We start from the raw sequence: 16024 nt of genomic DNA, 5'->3' as shown, positions 1-16024 counted from the left end.
TGTGCCCCTTTTTAAAATTGTGGGTGCCCCTCCTTTAAAATTGTTAGTTCCCCTTGCAACTCAGAATTGGTGGCTTAACAGGCCTGGAAATGAAAAGAGAAGGACAGGGGGAGGGATGTCATCACATAGCTGTCTAGGTTAAAACTCACATGAGCAGTCTGATTCCAATGTAAAACCCCAACTGAATTTCAGGCAGGCTGTAACCAAATGCTTATTGACTGATACATTCACTCTACAGATCAAGGCACTAATGGCACCAGTCAGACGTCAGGGAAGCGAGGTGAAGAAACAACAGGAAGCTTTGAACATCAGTCTAGCCTACAGAAGTATCTTTCAGCAGTCTCTACCAGCAGTCGTGCCGAGTCCGCTAGTCCAAAGTTGAGGTCGGAGGTCACCGGCAGAGGAGCGCAAGGAGAGAGGGAAGTGCCGTCGAGGAAAGGAAAGAACGCCCTCAAGGGTCACGGTCAACCGAGCAAATCTAGCGGCCAGAGTTCGGCGAAGGGTAAATCGCTCTCGCCGAGAACGACCAGAGGCCCGTTTCCGGAACGATCCGAACAGCCAGTCGGGCTTTCAGTGGCGTCACCGCGTTCCAACAAGTTTTCGACATCTCCGGTCAGGACATCGCCCTCTAGGGTATCCTCCTCAACACGTTCCGCTCCTTCCAGCTCCAAGTCATCGCCGTTGGTGAGACGGGAGGCCTCTGCATCGTCCCACCAAGTCGGCAAAGAGCCGAAGAGGCAGCTGTCGCTCCGTATCGAATCCAACCCGTCGAAGTTGGAGAACCCAGCAGCGGTAGATAACAACAAGTCTGTCTCACAGAAGGATTCCACGAAAACGGCGAGCGCGATAATCAGTACGGTGGTCCAAGGCCAACAAACGGCCAGGATTACCTCGGGCAGAGAGGAGAACGAAAAGTTGAGTGACGATAAGAACAAAGTTCAGATAGATTCGGCCAAGACTATAGATCAGATGAAAGTACGCGGTGGGAATGGAGACGAAGAAAGCATCCAAAAGGGAGAACGCAGCAGCAAGAGGGTTCAGGGAGGAACCCCCTCGATTCAGATGCTCTCCACCCGAGAGGCAGGCGACACCGGAGAGAAGAGCAAGGACGGCATCGATGAGCCTCCGGTCCTCGATGAAACGAAGCCGCTCCAGGTCGGAAAACCGGAGGAAGAAGAACTTGTTAAAGATTGGAAAGATTTTGAGAAGGAAAGAGACATCTGGCAAGAACAATCGTCAGTTTTATCCAAAGATATTTCAAAAGAGGCTGGAGAACATATAGCCAAGCCTTCGGATAGTGCTGTCGGCTTAGGGGTCGGTGTCGGAGGGGATAATCCCCAGGGGGAGGGCCAGGACACAGGGGATATAGATTGGCAAATTGAAGGAACCCAGTTGTGATTTGTGTATTCATTTTTCTAGATCATGTACAATTTGTTACTCTTTTTTTTCCTTTTTCATTCTTCTTCACTGATTTAAAGAGAACTCTGTTATTACCCAGATATCAATCTTAGTCAATCTTATTTTTCAATCTTGATTCATTTGAAATTATGTTCTTTTCGTTTACTCTATTCTGATGGAAATAAGTCTATATTATTAATCATGATCATTTTATTATTATTATTATTATGATTATAATTATCAGTTATTAATGTGTTACTTTATCAATATTTTCTGAACCCTTGTTGATCTTTGTAGAAAATAGTCAGGGTTAAACTTACAGCTCAAAAATCGACCCGTCGTGATTTATTCAGTCGTTTTTGCATCTTCCTGTGGAAGGCTTTAGACTCCAGCTTTTGTTTCATGTTAAGCTGCTACTAGATGACTCTTCAAAATGAGGTTGAGGGTACATTCAACTTTAAAACGTCGTAAAGAGATTGCCTAATACCCTAACGGGAGCGCACATGCTTCGCCGTGAGGTTGTTACCGGGACGACTATTTTGGCCATCTTTCTTTGCCCCTGTCTAGCATTCAGCGTAAAAGGAAAGGCAAACTTACTGATTCTATGGCCGTCAATCATGGAATCAAGTGAATTGGCCGTCATCATGACAATCTCGCAGAAATTGCTTAAACTTTTCATAGGTCTTGCAGGGAGGAGGTTTTATGACAGGAAGGGGAGAGGAAATGAGAGGAAATGATTTGACAGAGTTTGTAAAAGTTTTGTTTTAAAGTTTCCACATGAATGCCAATATACTTGATTTTCTAGCATAATTAGGGGTGGGGGTAAATAGGGGGATCAATTTGGATGACCAGTAGTTGTTACAAAGATTGCTAGACTTTATTTTATGTTGTGCAGAAAATTACGAATCTTAGGGTTGTCTAGTCATCTGAGATTGTCATGGAGCTGGTTGCATTTGGACAGCGATGTCTCCTGACATGAAAAGCTGTTGTTATTTGGTGCGAATAAATATTGTCACTATAGATGTTGTAATCATTCCGAAAAGTTATTAATGGCTTTCAAGTCATTTCAAACGTCTCTTAGAATTTTTTTGCTGAGAGTTTTTTAGATTTAATACAGTGTAGCTAAATAGCTACATTGTACTCAAACTTAATTTTACTCATTTACCCCCTTGGAACAATCTTCGATTACACATTTTCCCTCCATGTTTGGTTGTAATTTCATTTGGTGATAAAAAAAAACTGATTCATGGTCATATTAATATAAAAGGAAATAAAGACTGACTTTGTGTGATGCAACTCTGGTAACGTGCCTGCAATGTGCCCATTTTCCATTTTAATATTTTAATATGAGATTCGTAATGATATTGAAATTCCAGTACAATCTTTGCCACGTTATCGTGGGACAGGGAAGATTAGGGTTGGTAAGTGTTTGAAATTAACAGTGTCGTACCATTCTTTGTGACTTTACTACTAAATTTAATTTAACGCATTACATAAATCATGTTGCCAAGATTAAAAGAACAGGTTGCCAAGAAATGTTTGCCATTTTCTAACAAAACCGAATCTTTTTCGGAGGAATAATTCTTAACCTTTTGAGGACCGCCATCTTGATTTTATTATTGTTGTATGAAAATCTGCCACCTGATTTTTTTTATCAAATCATTCTGCAGAATTGGGAAAATCATGGTTATAAAAAGAAAGTAAATATGAAAGTAAAAGAGCCATATCGCCCTCTATTTAATTTGTAACCTAGTCACATGATCAATAAAGGATAAATGAAGGAATTGTCTAAATTTGATGAAAAGTACTTTCTCAAAGGTTCTCTCCTCCTCCAATTCATTCTAGAGATTTATATGTGCTCCCACAGACCAAAGAAAAAAAAATGAAAGCTTCAGTAATACAAAAATACTGTGATAATGACAGTAAAATATTTGTTTAAATTGGAGCATCTTCGACCATTTTCTTGACTTTCTAGAATATTCAGGGGCAGTACTGATCACCATTGAAATGTTCCAAAGGAAAGTGGTAGGAGTAAAATAGATGTCTGTCGATGTTTAAGATGTAATTTCCATCTTCCTTCCTCTCCTGCCAATTTTCACCCGATAATAACAAAATATTCACCTGATAATGTCATAATTTTCATCGGATACTTACAAAATTGTCATCATATAATTAATACCTTTTACTGTTTTTTTTTAGTATTGGCATAGGCACACACTTTAACGGTGAGTGTAAAATGGTTTGTTGATACTTGAACATGACATTAGTGAACTTTCTAGCATATTGCTGGAAACTATACCATGAACCCTTTACCATGGACAATGCCCAACTAATAAATGTGTGAATGGGATGGAGAGGGGGAAAGGGGGTTGCCAGAACAACTGAGAACAATTCCCTGATGTCTGCTATGTCAAAATCAAATCATTGAGATGTACTTTAGGGAAGAGCAAAAAGAATAACCTTTTGTTTGTGACTGAAAATCTGAGAATATAATTATAAATACTCACTCATATTTTACGATAATATCTTGTTGGTCTGGCCTGTCAAATGAAGCTCCTCTTCTTTATTTTTTAGGTCAGTCAGCCCATCACTGCTGTAAGATATTTACGATTCGTTTGAAAATGGAACCAAATAATTTGTCGATAGAAAGGGTTGTTGTATGTATCTTGTTCCATGTTGCTTTGACGAACGATGTTTGCAATGTTGCAATCAATGTTGCAATGTTGCATTGAAAATGTTGCCTTGATAAAAAATTGTTCTATATTCACAAATGTCAGAGGATCTTTCGACTGTCCAAAGAAAGAATGTGAAAAGTTTTATTATTGAAAGCATTTCTCTAAGTACTTCTCTGCAGGGTGTTTGTTTGTTTGTTGCTGACAGTGTATGTAGGTATGTTTGCGATGACTTCAAAACATGCTATAAAATTAACATTTTGGAAATTTCCAATTTTTCTTCAATTTGTTTACTGCTTTGTGACATTTGGTAGGCTACTCAAGAGAAAATGTGCATTTTTTTCGTAACATATTAGTTTACCAAAATGGTACAACAACAAAAAACAAAATTGTCAAAATGGAAATATTCCAACTTGAGATGTTTGGATGAGATGGCTTACAAAGGAAGTTGTTTATTAAAGGTTTGCTGTATTGGCCCCAATTATGCTAGAAATTCCAATATGGTCACCTTTGGTCAAAATTCTTAAACTGTTTTTATTACAACCTTCGAGGAAATATTCCTCACTGGAATATTCCTTATTCAGTCATCTTGTGTGTTCCTGTCTGAGAACAATGTGGGGAGGGTAAAGTACTATTTGAAAATTTCTAGCAATTAAAGCGTGCTATAATCTAGGGCCTATACAGACTATACCTTTAAGGTTATTAGCATGATGTTTGTCTCCATTGGAAATATTTCCTGTACAATTCCTTGTTTCTTGGCATTGGTAGATGAGATATTTAAATATGACAGACTTTAACTTTGAAATGACTCCAGGTTGGATGAAGTTGCAATTTCATACATCCTATATCAAATTTAGTCTGGTCAAAGCTGTCTGACCCAAATCTAAATTGATTCATGGCTGAGAATAAAAACTTCTACGAGTTTTGATGTCCCACAAATTATGTAGTGGATTTTGTTAGTTGAAAAAAAAAACCTCCAAAAATTATGCCATTATTCATCGGCATATTATTTGTGTGAGTTTTGGAGACTCCCTCAACAGACACCTCATGTGCAACTTTTTCCTTTTGGTTGAAAAATTATTTCCACCGGAAATTTGGTAGGCTCTAGAAAATCACAGATTTCTGTAACCTTTTACAATGGATTAAAACTATTCCTTATTATAATGTTTACATAAACACATTTCAAACTATTTCTTGCATCCGTTAATATTTTAATAATTCATTAATCAGTCTAATAATATTTAAAAGTGTCAACTTTCTAATTACTGACACCATCAACTCCATTAAAATGTAATCCATTTCAAGTAATATTAAAACTAGATTTTCCATTTTTAGTCCATAATATGATATTTCACTACCATCTGACATCAACTAATTCATTATTCATAAGAAAGATTTTTATTTTTGAGTCTGTACTGCAATTTTTAAAGAATCTCAACGAGCCGTGACTCGTCATGTCATTTATGTTAGAGAATTTTCTAACTTGTAATGAAAGGTAATGCACAGATGGTTAACCACGCGTGTCTGTTTTATAAGGAGCGTATTAACTTAATAGATCTGGCTCAGTAGGATCAGATGTGTTAAAAAGACTTTTGCAGCGGAGTTGGTGCAAATTGAGTCATATGATACTTCATTCCTTTGTATCTGGTTCAAGTTAAACTTAAGAGGAGTATTAAATGCATTGAAGACTCGCCCCAAACCGTGTGCGGCTATCTGAAAAAGTTAAATTTCCGTTGCTTGCAAGTGACGTTTTGTTTGTGTCGCTACAAAATGCAGACAGTACAGTAATGAAACATGATACCTTGTTATCTTTAGCTGGAGCTGAGATGTCCATCGCTGTTTCGTTTGTACACTGTGCTGTGGGTATTGACTGCAGCTGTATGTACTGACTGTACACTAGTGTCTAATTACCGAAGGTAGCAAGCTGTGTGCGTATTTTCTGGGATCGATGGTGGTGTCTAACACTTCTGTTACACCTCATTCGAAAATAGGTCAGATTACCGGCATGAGACGTTTCTTTTTGCGCGAGTCTTCACACCCTTTAAGCACTTTTCGGCTGGCACAGGATTTGAATTAGAGTTCTTAGGATAACTAGTAGTCCTGTGCTTTACCCTCTAGTGAGCTTATATCCAGCCGTTACAATAGTGGCAAATCCCTCTGTAGTCACTTGTTTGTAAGGGGGCGTGGGGGGGGGAGGGGGTTCAGTCAGAAGGCACAGGACCTTGTATACTATGTAAGCATTGATCACAACCCAACCTTCTTCATTTGTTACAAACCTGTATGGAAAGGATTTGGAAGAGGAAAATAGGTGATGGATATATAACAGAATATAGACTCAAAAAATTATGTTAAAAAAAAAGTATTAAACAACTTGAAAAGAGCAAAGGAAGTTATGGCTAGAACAGGATAAAGATGGCAATTTTTAAGAGTTAAATGTAAATTAAATGCTACATACCAGTTAAGAGGTTGACAGAAGCCTGTCTGAGGTTCACATAGGGTCTATGTAAACTATAGAGTCTATGTAAAGTAGTCTATGTACAGTCTATGCACAGTATAGAGCAGCAAACAGTAAGGAATGGCCTCAACAACAGGAGAAAAATGATGATATAGGTAATGTAGGGCAACTAGTTGGTCCCAGGCAAGTAGGAATTTAAGTAGAACTAAGAATACCTCTGGTAAATAATAATAACAATCAGCAGTTATTTTTATGACGCTTAAGCGACCAAATATGTTGGGAGAAACCTGCAAGGGATTATGGATTACAACTTTCACTTCGGGTGGCTTCCAACTATTATTGGTAATAATAGTCAGGGAGGGACAATATTTGCGTTGGTACCATTTTACTGTTAGTAAAACTAAGAATACCTCTGGTAATAATAGGAGAGACAATATTTGGGTTGGTACCATTTTACTTTTGTCTTCATTTCCTCCACAGTGGGAAATATGCCTGGCAGTGTTTACTCTAATGTAAGGTGACCATAAATTTTGGCAAGAAATCCTGGGGCATGATATGCAATGTTGACCCCCCACACACAGACCTCCCCCCCACCACCACCACCACCCCCATGTTCAAGGGTTAGTACCTACACTGTCTCTTTATAAGGAAGTCATTTTGATGGTCTCTCCTTGTTTTGGTGGTCCTACAGTATGTTTTCAAATGGCCAAGGTTAAAGTTAAAACAACTCATCCAGAAACAAGTATTTTTATCCAAGATACCAAACCAAAGACAAAATTCATTGAAGGTCACTAGAAGGTTTATTAGTCACTACTGAGTGCAAGATGATGCTCTTTGTGAATACCAAGGCTATTGCATTATGGCACGATCCGGGTTTCCTTCATCTGTGAACCATTCGTAGAAGTGTAAACAATCACAGCTTAGCTCTAGGGGGTTCTAAGCGAACTCTACGGACTAGAGGCCAAAACGGGTAAGAATGAAATTATTCAAGGCCTTTTACAAATTCAAGGATGTTCCAGGAACCTGTCACAGAATCGGGGGACATCTCTGGGACGCTTTTAATCCGGGGCGGCACACAAAGTCCGGGGACTGTCCCCGGATATTTGGGGACGTCGAGTCACCTAACTCTTTTATGTCCAAGAATTACGATGAGCAGATGATGGAGGGATGGGGTGGAAGGGATAGGGTGGGAGGGATGGGTGGAAGGGATGGGGTGGGAGGGATGGGTGGAAGGGATGGGGTGATGTGTAAGGTATCACACACACAGTTATGCACAAGCAGATGAGCTTAATGTAGGTTTAATCTCATTTAACTTAACTAGAATACCTTCTTCTTTCTTTATCTTTTTATGATGAATATCAAACAGGTGAAGCCATGAAGCAATTGGTATTACTCAGTTAAAGACATTTTTAAAAACAAAATTTGTGAAAGTTTTATGTTCAATATAAATTCTGGAAAGCTAACATCTTGTTTTGTGCTTCATTTTCAATCTAGAAACCAGCGAGAGGGACAGGAAGTGGAAAATTCTACTGAATATGCTCACCCAACCTTAACCATGGTTGGGCTTTGGGTAGATGTGGACCTTCCTTTATCGGCCCCATTTCCATCGTTACACAGGGGCCCTGTTGTTACTTGCTATGCCTACTGATTATGTTGAGTTTGCAGTCTTCGGTCAACAGTTGCTTTATAATTAGGTAGAAATTTGAAAATTGTTTCACGACTATGTTTACAGGAATATTCCCATAAATTTCACAATTTGCAAAATGTGAATTAAATATCATCTATATCGTGATTTTTTTAAAACAATGAAATATGCCTTAAGTATCCTACTTCCTCACTGACTTAGCTACTGCTTAATAGCAGAAGATATCCAGGCATCTTGAGAATCAGAGAACTATTTTCAAATCTGCCTGCCATATGTATCCACAATTTATTATTTGCTTAAACATCTAGCGGCCCAAATCTTAAGTATGTTCGTACGGATGTAGGTTATTCATTACAATAAAAATCACCTCGCTTCCTGAACATTGCGCAAATGGCTTTAGAAAAGTCATAAAGTAGCTCGGGTGAAAATATTGCCTGCCCTACGGAATTCTGTCTGAGAGGATACATTACAGTACCACAAAAGGCTTATAGACTCGAGACGCTTCCAAAAAATACTCGGAAACATTTTACGTTGATTTATAGCCAATGATATATTCTTTCTTTGCTCTTTATTAATTATGACAATAATCAATAACAGTCAATTGATATAGGATAGATATATGAAGGATCAGATTGAAAAGTAATACAACCTGGTGGTTCCCAAACAACTAATAAAACAGCCACCAGGTTTGCTTTCCTGGTAGACTTGTTAAAAGCTTACACCAGATAAATACAGTGTTTGGGATGAGATTAGATAAATATTACTAGTATCACATCCAGAAAATACCATCTACAATACAGTGAATCAATGTCGAAGAATTCACTATACTGATCCTTTTCACAAGAGTCCAGATTGTCAGAAGAACAACTGGAATTCTTTCTGATCAGTTTTAAAATGTCTACCTCTCTATTTGTGGGTTTCATTTTTACTCTCCTTTGTTCAACACTGTTCATCATCGGAATAAGGCATATTTCTTTTCCCCCAAGTTTCTGGATTTTTTGGATGTTGTCAGGCATTTCTTGAGACGATGAAAACAGCAGGTCAGACAAGGACAAATTATCCAGGTGATTGTAGAAGGATTCAATCTTGTTTTAGTTTTTCACTTGAAAACCACCCATTCTTATCTCTCACTATATGTTACATCTTGATGAAAAAAAAACTTTTAATTTTTCCTAAGAGAAACAAATGCGTGTGAAAGGGGGGGGGGGACAAACACTATCTTTAAGATCATCTCCGTCCGTTTTTCACTGTCTTGCATTTGTAGTTGTTGTTTAAATCTCCTTTTGCTATCCTCCATTACTGTACACCAACAGTCTACAAACCTCTTTAAGGTCATGACCCAGCCGAAATCTTCGGCATCTGTTCACAACCTACCAAAAACCCCCCCTTTCCCTCTACCACCCCTCCCCATAAATTTATCATTTTGACGCCACTGGAATATGGTTGCTGATGTCATGGTTGGCTCTTCTTCCTTGCCACGAGTTCTTCCATGCTGCCCTCGCAGAGGAGATGATGCAATCCTGAGCCTAGCAAACAGGAGCCACGGACCCATCGAATATCCTTTGAAACCTGTCGATGTCCATGATACTACGGTGACCTAAATGTTTATACGCGACGCATTGGTGCATGTTAATTAGTCTGCATATACTCATTTATACAAAAGCGAGCGAGATGGAACGAAAAAGAATCTGTGACGGTACCAGACATGGTAATCACATTTACGAAATAATGCTGGCTTCCACAATGAACTCTAGGTCTGTATCGAGCAATTGGAGTACCTGCGCAACGAATGAAACTTCGTCCACATATTCTTACTGAACATTTTTGAGCTATGTAGGCGACAGATGTTCTCGAATGTTCAGCTTTCCAAAAACGTCACAAAGTCTGTGAGCTGGGCGATGTGGTTCTCACTCGGTATGGGTGATGCTTTGGCAGCAACTGTTGAATGACAAACACGAAATGTTTTTATGTTTAGCCTGAAGTAAACCGAGACGCAAAACTACGAAGAGTTGACGAGAATGGTACATGGATGGGGCTATTGCCTTGTGTGTTATCTGAGACTGAGACAAGAAAGCCAACGAGATATATTTTTATATTATGGAAGTGATACTCACCCGGTCTCTTTGGTAGTATGAGTTTATTGGTATTGTCATATTCCCAGCCTTCCGCGACGACGGCTACAGAAACAAGGATATAGTCATTCATAAATACAAGTTCATTAGCAACATACCTCTTTTGGGGGGCAGATTGCTACGTTCCATCTTTTGATTTTGTGTCAGTTCGGGGCAGCAATAGAATACTAGAAGTAATAGTCATCTGGTTTGACCACAAATTGGTTAGAGTGGCTGAAGCCTGGGGGGGTGGAGGGCTAGGAGTGCAGTTCCCCTCCCCAACACCCACAATGGACAGATGTTTATCGCATTTCATGTTTCTAACATAATTGATGGACGCTATGCCGGACCAACAGACGGATTCAATCCTTAAATGTTATAAAGAAGTAGCGTATGTTAAATGCCGTCCTTCAAAATTCACTTTGAGCTAACTATGAACATGAAAATTGACGAGGAAATTTATGAGCTAGTTTGGTGATAGCAATGACTATAACTGCAAAGTTCAAAACTCTAGATCACAGATATTCAGATAGATAAAAACTACTGATACACTGGAGGCGGAGCTACCTTGTATGGCTTCATCCACCTGTAGGCCAGCGTAGGCTGCAAACTGATCGGCAGCGATTGATGTGTAGGCTTGGCCTATCAATCTAAAAATTCTCTGTCTGATCGATTCTGCGGAGAAGGAAAAAGAGAGAAGGATACCTTATTGAGGGCGGTAACATCCGGCGAGAGGATGTGGGCAAGCTGATCCTTTTGAAAATTCCCACTTTATTTTCATATTAAAAGTGAAAAGGTACCAGGCTTTACAGTTAACATAGCTTGTAATGAAGATAATCCAAAAGTTAAACAGGATTAGGTTAACAGAATATTCAAAGCAATGACTAGATAAGAAGTATCAGACATAAAATAAATATATACATATATATATACAAAAATGCTGTTAAAGGTTAGCTATCGTACCTGTTAGCATATCCATCAGGGGTTTGATTTCATCGGACCAATCCTGAGAGAGAAGAGGATACACAGCCACAAAGTTCCGATTCCATAAATGCTGACCTATGTCCCAGATATGTCCCAGTTCTGGATGGGCCTGGGAAAAGAGGGGGGAGAAAAAACGATAAAATCAAATACTGTAGACATAATAAGCTGAGTGGGTGAATATTCAATGTAAAGAACATTTCATTATCACAATAGATTCACAAAGAATAACTGCCAGCAGCAACACAAATGAAGCCAAAGTTTACTGTCATGGTACCACGTTATACCGAGCCAAAGCACCAAAACTAACTAAATTCATACGGCGGGCAGGTGTTTGCTGAAGTATAACACATTAGACGAAACTGTGACGACAGCGTCACTGTAAATATCCAGAAATGGCTCTTCCTTGCATACTTGCTCTCCAGATGTGATTCTTGGTACAAGTGTGGATACGTCCAAACATCAGCTGGAGAAAACTTGTTCTAACATTTATGCATTTACATTTAAGTAATACTACATGACTGGTTTTGGAAACAAAACCAAAACCAAAAAACTAAAGTTATTGGAAGTTATGCGACAAAATTTATGGCTAGTACAAGATTGGAACTAGTGACCCTCCTGGGTTACGATCTCGTTTAAGCCATGATTTATATTGTTTGGTCTTTTCCACTGTTTATAATTTCCCAGTTGGTTTTTCTGTTGTTCATTTCCTTGTACAAAGTAACTTTCTTCCCAAAAATACAAAGTTTTAGATTCTATTGCATCTGATCATGGTCACATTCCAATTCCTAGAAGCAATAACATATACAAGTGAAAATTTCCTTTTTTTCTTAATAACATCACCCACAATTTGAGATGGCAGCGATTTGGAGTGTTCACCTCATCATTCAATGGTAAGAGCTGTCAATTTATCCAAATTGCCTGACATTGTCAATCACCCATAACACTTTGTGTTACACAATCATATTATGATTACAAATCTTCATCGGAATCGGTTACAGAATCAAATGGGTCACGCTGATGGTTATTTGATTGAGTCCAGAGCTAACACGAAATTTTTTCACCAGAATACTTACGGTCTTCGATGATGCTGGAATCCTCTTCCAAAGGTATTTTGCATTATTCCTTTAAAAGGGAAACAAAAAGCAAGAAACTTTTCAACGGATATTGAAATGAAAAGATATTCAACAAGCTCACACTGCAGAATTCATAAAAAGGACTTACTAAAGAACACAGTGACTTTAATTAGTCTATTTTCCATGAGGTGAATGAAAGGTTGAAATCTACCTTTCTGAAGTTCAAAATACATGCACTTCGTACCTAAATTTAAATGTACTTACATTGATCACTTTATGACCCTATGTCAAATAATCCAAAGTACATTTCTAACAAACCAATTGGGTTTGTGTTGATGCATACAATTGAAACTGGAAGAAGATATTAGCACTCATCCAGTAGTTACATACATACATGCATGGTTAAAAACATACAACATAGGCTAAACATAGGTTAAAAACATACAACATACAACATACATACAACATACATACATACATACATACATACATACATACATGCATACATACATGCATGGTTAAAAACATACAACATAGGCTAAACATAGGTTAAAAACATACAACATACAACATACATACAACATACATACATACATACATACATGCATACATACATACATGCATGGTTAAAAACATACAACATAGGCTAAACATAGGTTAAAAACATACAACATACATACAACATACATACATACATACATACATACATACATACATACATACATACATACATACAACATACATACATACATACATACATGCATGGTTAAAAACATACAACATAGGCTAAACATAGGTTAAAAACATACAACATACAACATACATACAACATACATACATACATACATACAACATACATACATACATACATGCATGGTTAAAAACATACAACATAGGCTAAACATAGGTTAAAAACATACAACATACAACATACATACAACATACATACATACATACATACATACATACATACATACATACATACATACATACATACATACATACATACATACAACATACATACATACATACATACATACATACATACATACATACATACATACATACATACATACATACATACATACATACATACATACATGCATGGTTAAAAACATACAACATAGGCTAAACATAGGTTAAAAACATACAACATACATACATACATACATACATACATACATACATACATACATACATACATACATACATACATACATACATACAACATACATACATACATACATACATACAACATACATACATACATACATACATACATGGTTAAAAACATACAACATAGGCTAAACATAGGTTAAAAACATACAACATACATACAACATACATACATACATACATACATACATACATACATACATACATACATACATACATACATGCATGGTTAAAAACATACAACATAGGCTAAACATAGGTTAAAAACATACAACATACAACATACATACAACATACATACATACATACATACATACATGCATACATACATACATGCATGGTTAAAAACATACAACATAGGCTAAACATAGGTTAAAAACATACAACATACATACAACATACATACATACATACATACATACATACATACATACATACATACATACAACATACATACATACATACATGCATGGTTAAAAACATACAACATAGGCTAAACATAGGTTAAAAACATACAACATACAACATACATACAACATACATACATACATACATACAACATACATACATACATACATACATACATGCATGGTTAAAAACATACAACATAGGCTAAACATAGGTTAAAAACATACAACATACATACAACATACATACATACATACATACATACATACATACATACATACATACATACATACATACATACATACAACATACATACATACATACATACATACATACATACATACATACATACATACATACATACATACATACATACATACATACATACATACATACATACATACATACATACATGCATGGTTAAAAACATACAACATAGGCAACTTGCCTACCTACAATAAGTCACTGAAAACTTGAAATTATAGAACTATACCTCAAGAAATACACTAAGACTCTACTTTAGTACTTACAAGTCATTCTGTAGCAGATAAATGGTCAGGAGCTTTGCATAAACGTCAGGGCTCGGAATCCCAGTTGGTGCCTGAAAATTTCAAACAGCAAAAACCACTACATAACAATAACACAACTTGTCCAGAAGTACTGTTTTGACAATCACACAATTTAATCTTACATTGGTATAGCTTTGCTGTAGGCTAGTTAACCTTAATATGTAATCAGGACACATGATAAAGAATGAGTCAATGACTGAGACTTGTTCAGAGCATACTACATGAATTGGTAAGGATTACTTTGCCTAGGGTACTAGTAGCATGGTGACTTCGAAGTTCGGACACTTAAGACTAAAAACACCCCAAAACTAAATCTTCTGGCATAAATCACCAGAAAATATACTTCATATGGTGGGAGAATTGTGTTATAGTACGATACACGGCCAAACTTTCTTTCCTGCAAACTGTTTTCACGTTGTTTTCCAAGAAGATTCTTCGTGATTGTGGAACTGGTATTTCTTTGCTAGAGTATTGCGAAGTTTGGACACGCAACCCACAGTGTGGCGCTGGTGATAAAATTGGTGGCGCAGTTGCTCTTTCCGTAATTATAACAGACTTCATAAATCTTCGTCATTTTATTGACAAATATGTTAGTAATTTCTTGCACACGGGTCATTTTGGAGAGAAATAACTGTAGCTTCGTGCTTTTTGGTGAAATTTGGCTCTTCCTGTAGGTTTCCACGGTGAAATCGTGTATTTCTTAGGGTGTCCGAACTTCGCAGTATGCCGAACTTCGCAATACTGACTATACTAGTAGCTTACAAGTTAAAATAGACAGTTTAGGCCTCTGCCATTTCTACTGTAGAAATATTTGTTATTACACAACCGTTATAAAATTAGTAAGGCCTTGCCAGTAGACTAAGCTAGTATCATCCGCTACGTATCTTAAATAGTAAATGTGATACTGATAGTAACTAACGCCTAACACTAGTAATACTAATACTATATAGGCTTAGGCTAGGCCTCAGTTTGGCTAAGCCTACATGCCTATCAGTTAATGAAAACATGCCATCACCTCTAACTCTTGTTGTTCACAAAGTGCAGCAAGCCTGTAAATATCGCCCTTCGTTGTCATTTTCATGGGTACAGATGTGAGTTATAACTAGTTTGCCCAGGTATTAGTGGCATAAATTAGCTCCGCATGCTACTATGGGATAAAATTTCGGCGTTCTTGTTCTCAAGTTAGACTATCAACTTCAAGATGATTCTATGTGATCGGCTAGAATATGCTAGGGTGTAGGATTGACAGAAACATACAATATTTTCCGTACATAAGTGTCGACGGCTACTCGAATGAAGTGGGAAAGTACTATGACATATGTGAACTTAATCATGCTTTGTTAATTCGGGGTTAGACGATATTTAAAAGGGGTGTAATGTGTATTCATGTTTATCAGAGTATGTCAGCTTGCCATTTAATTTTACTGCAAAACCCAAATATATCAAATTATCAAACTTATTATTTTATCAGGGATATGATATACTTAACAACTTTATTCGTTCAAAAAAAGCAATACTCGAGTATTTCTGCTA

General features: G+C 37.3%; 2 protein-coding genes across 4 annotated transcripts in view; one reads left to right on the top strand and one right to left on the bottom strand.

Moving 5' to 3' along the window:
* The window catches only part of LOC139965022 (ankyrin repeat and IBR domain-containing protein 1-like), a 61495-nt gene extending 52119 nt beyond the window's left edge, over positions 1 to 9376 (top strand). For all 3 annotated transcript variants that reach the window (XM_071967181.1, XM_071967179.1, XM_071967180.1), the window contains exon 21: positions 239 to 9376. In XM_071967181.1, coding sequence (XP_071823282.1) covers positions 239 to 1398 — 1160 coding nt within the window. In that variant the 3' untranslated portion in view covers positions 1399 to 9376. The remainder of the gene's footprint in view (positions 1 to 238) is intronic.
* Positions 8702 to 15775, bottom strand: LOC139965025 (COP9 signalosome complex subunit 8-like). The gene is made up of 7 exons (XM_071967186.1): positions 15507 to 15775; positions 14453 to 14523; positions 12339 to 12387; positions 11245 to 11374; positions 10849 to 10956; positions 10285 to 10347; positions 8702 to 10108 (listed from the first exon to the last, which is right to left on the bottom strand). Exons 1-7 carry the CDS (start codon positions 15570 to 15572, stop codon positions 10029 to 10031), a joined length of 567 nt encoding a protein of 188 aa, XP_071823287.1. The 5' UTR covers positions 15573 to 15775; the 3' UTR covers positions 8702 to 10028.
* Positions 15776 to 16024: the final 249 nt, after the last annotated feature.

The sequence above is a fragment of the Apostichopus japonicus genome, chromosome 23, assembly GCF_037975245.1.
Source record: "Apostichopus japonicus isolate 1M-3 chromosome 23, ASM3797524v1, whole genome shotgun sequence".
In the NCBI taxonomy this organism is placed as follows: domain Eukaryota; kingdom Metazoa; phylum Echinodermata; class Holothuroidea; order Aspidochirotida; family Stichopodidae; genus Apostichopus; species Apostichopus japonicus.
This window is presented reverse-complemented; position numbering and strand designations above follow the sequence as displayed.